Source organism: Nycticebus coucang, chromosome 22 (assembly GCF_027406575.1).
Source record: "Nycticebus coucang isolate mNycCou1 chromosome 22, mNycCou1.pri, whole genome shotgun sequence".
Lineage (NCBI taxonomy): Eukaryota > Metazoa > Chordata > Mammalia > Primates > Lorisidae > Nycticebus > Nycticebus coucang.
Window position 1 is genome coordinate 29,710,865 of NC_069801.1, and position 1,667 is coordinate 29,712,531.

A 1,667-nucleotide genomic window follows, 5' to 3' on the forward strand; every position below is an offset into this window, starting at 1 on the left:
AATAGCCAGGCATTGTGGTGGGAGCCTGTGGTTCCAGCTACTTGGGAGGCAGAGGCAGGAGAATCACTTGAGCCCAGAAGTTGGAGGTTGCTGTGAGCTGTGATGGCACAGCACTCTACCCAGGGAGACAGCTTGAGGCTCTGTCTCAAACAAACAAACAAACAACAAAAAAAGAGAAGGGGATCCCAGTGCAGGATTGAACTTCCCTGTGCTTAGGGACACAAATGACCCTCCAGCTCTTCTCTTGGTGGCTTAACCCAGCTAGAGGAGGCAAATCTTGTGCAACCTGACCCCTACCACCCTATGGGTCTCAGAACCTTGGTGCTACCCTTGAACACACTTCAAACACAATCATTTATAACTGGTTCCCCTCATCTCAGGGCTGCCTCCTAACCTGGGGAAGGCCTGGGACCCTGTTTCCCTCCAACCACCTCAGTGTCTGGACAAGGCTGTCCCCAGGAACAATGCTACCAAATAGGGCCTGATAAGACCCTGACTCTGCCCTTAGAAAGCTATCCCAAGCTCTATAAGACTAGGAAAGGCGGACCGAAGTGGATGGCGGGTGGGATGGAGGTGATCTTGGAGCAGCACTTGGAGGACCCAATGAAGAATCCATCCATTGTTGGGAGTCCTGTGCACAGATTCACAAGACTTAATCTGGGCTGCCATGGGACCCTGTCAGATGAACATGCTGGAGTGGTATCTGTTCTAGCCCAGCAAGCAACTAAGTTAACCCCTGACCCCACTGACTTTCCCGTGGTGTGCCTAGAATCAGATAATGGGAACATTATGATCTGGAAATACGATGGCATCACAGTGGCGCTGCATAAAATGACCTTTTGACATCTCATACTAGTTCTCTAGAAGCCTTTCATAGGGACTCGATGCTATGTTGATGACCTTATAGAATTACTGAAATTCCAGCAGTTAGGCTATTCATTTAACTGACATTGGACACAACTCTATTTTAGAGTAAGTTGCTTTTTAATACTCTATGGACAGACCTATCAAGATATTAAATATTAGTAAGAAAGGATCATGTTTTTAAGCAGCAGGTCCAGGTCACTTTGTATATAGAATTTTGTTATGTTTAATAAATGTTTGGAAGAAAAAAAAAAAAAACTAGGAAAGGGAGCTGAAGGCCCATTTCCCTCCCTCCCCAAAGTGCTAGCCAGTCTTCAGAAGAGAAGCATTAAGAGTGTGGGCTTTGGGGTGGTACAGTTTTGAACACTAGCTTCTCCATGTACTACTGTATGACCTTGGGCAACTCGTGGCCTCCACTCTAAAAATGAAACAATTGTGAATTAGATGATGCACACAAAGCATTCAGTACGTGTCTAAGTGTTAAGTGCTCAATAAAGGATACCCCAATACCAGGGTTTACATGGTCTAAAGCCAAACCTTTCGACTTAGTAGCCAAGAGCCCAGGATAGCCATTTTAGGCAAGTCTGCTTCTAGGGTTTAGTGCAGATACTGGGGCCTAGTAACCAAAGGGATCTCAGTTGCTGTACTGGCTCCCAGTTTCACAGATTCTCTGGCTGTGGAGAGAAGCCATTGTTCGACTAGGTCAGAGAAAGGCAAGGCCCAGGAACCAACCTGGTCTCCTCACACCATTTGTAACAAAACTTCCAGGGCTGAGCAAAAAGAAAACAGGACATGATTGGGAA

The 1,667-nt window shown here is 46.4% G+C and overlaps 1 protein-coding gene across 1 annotated transcript; it reads left to right on the forward strand.

Annotated features, from left to right (window-relative positions):
- The first annotated feature begins 567 nt into the window (after positions 1 to 567).
- Positions 568 to 843, forward strand: LOC128574682 (ragulator complex protein LAMTOR5-like). Its single transcript, XM_053575540.1, has one exon. It carries the CDS (start codon positions 568 to 570, stop codon positions 841 to 843), a length of 276 nt encoding a protein of 91 aa, XP_053431515.1.
- Positions 844 to 1,667: the final 824 nt, after the last annotated feature.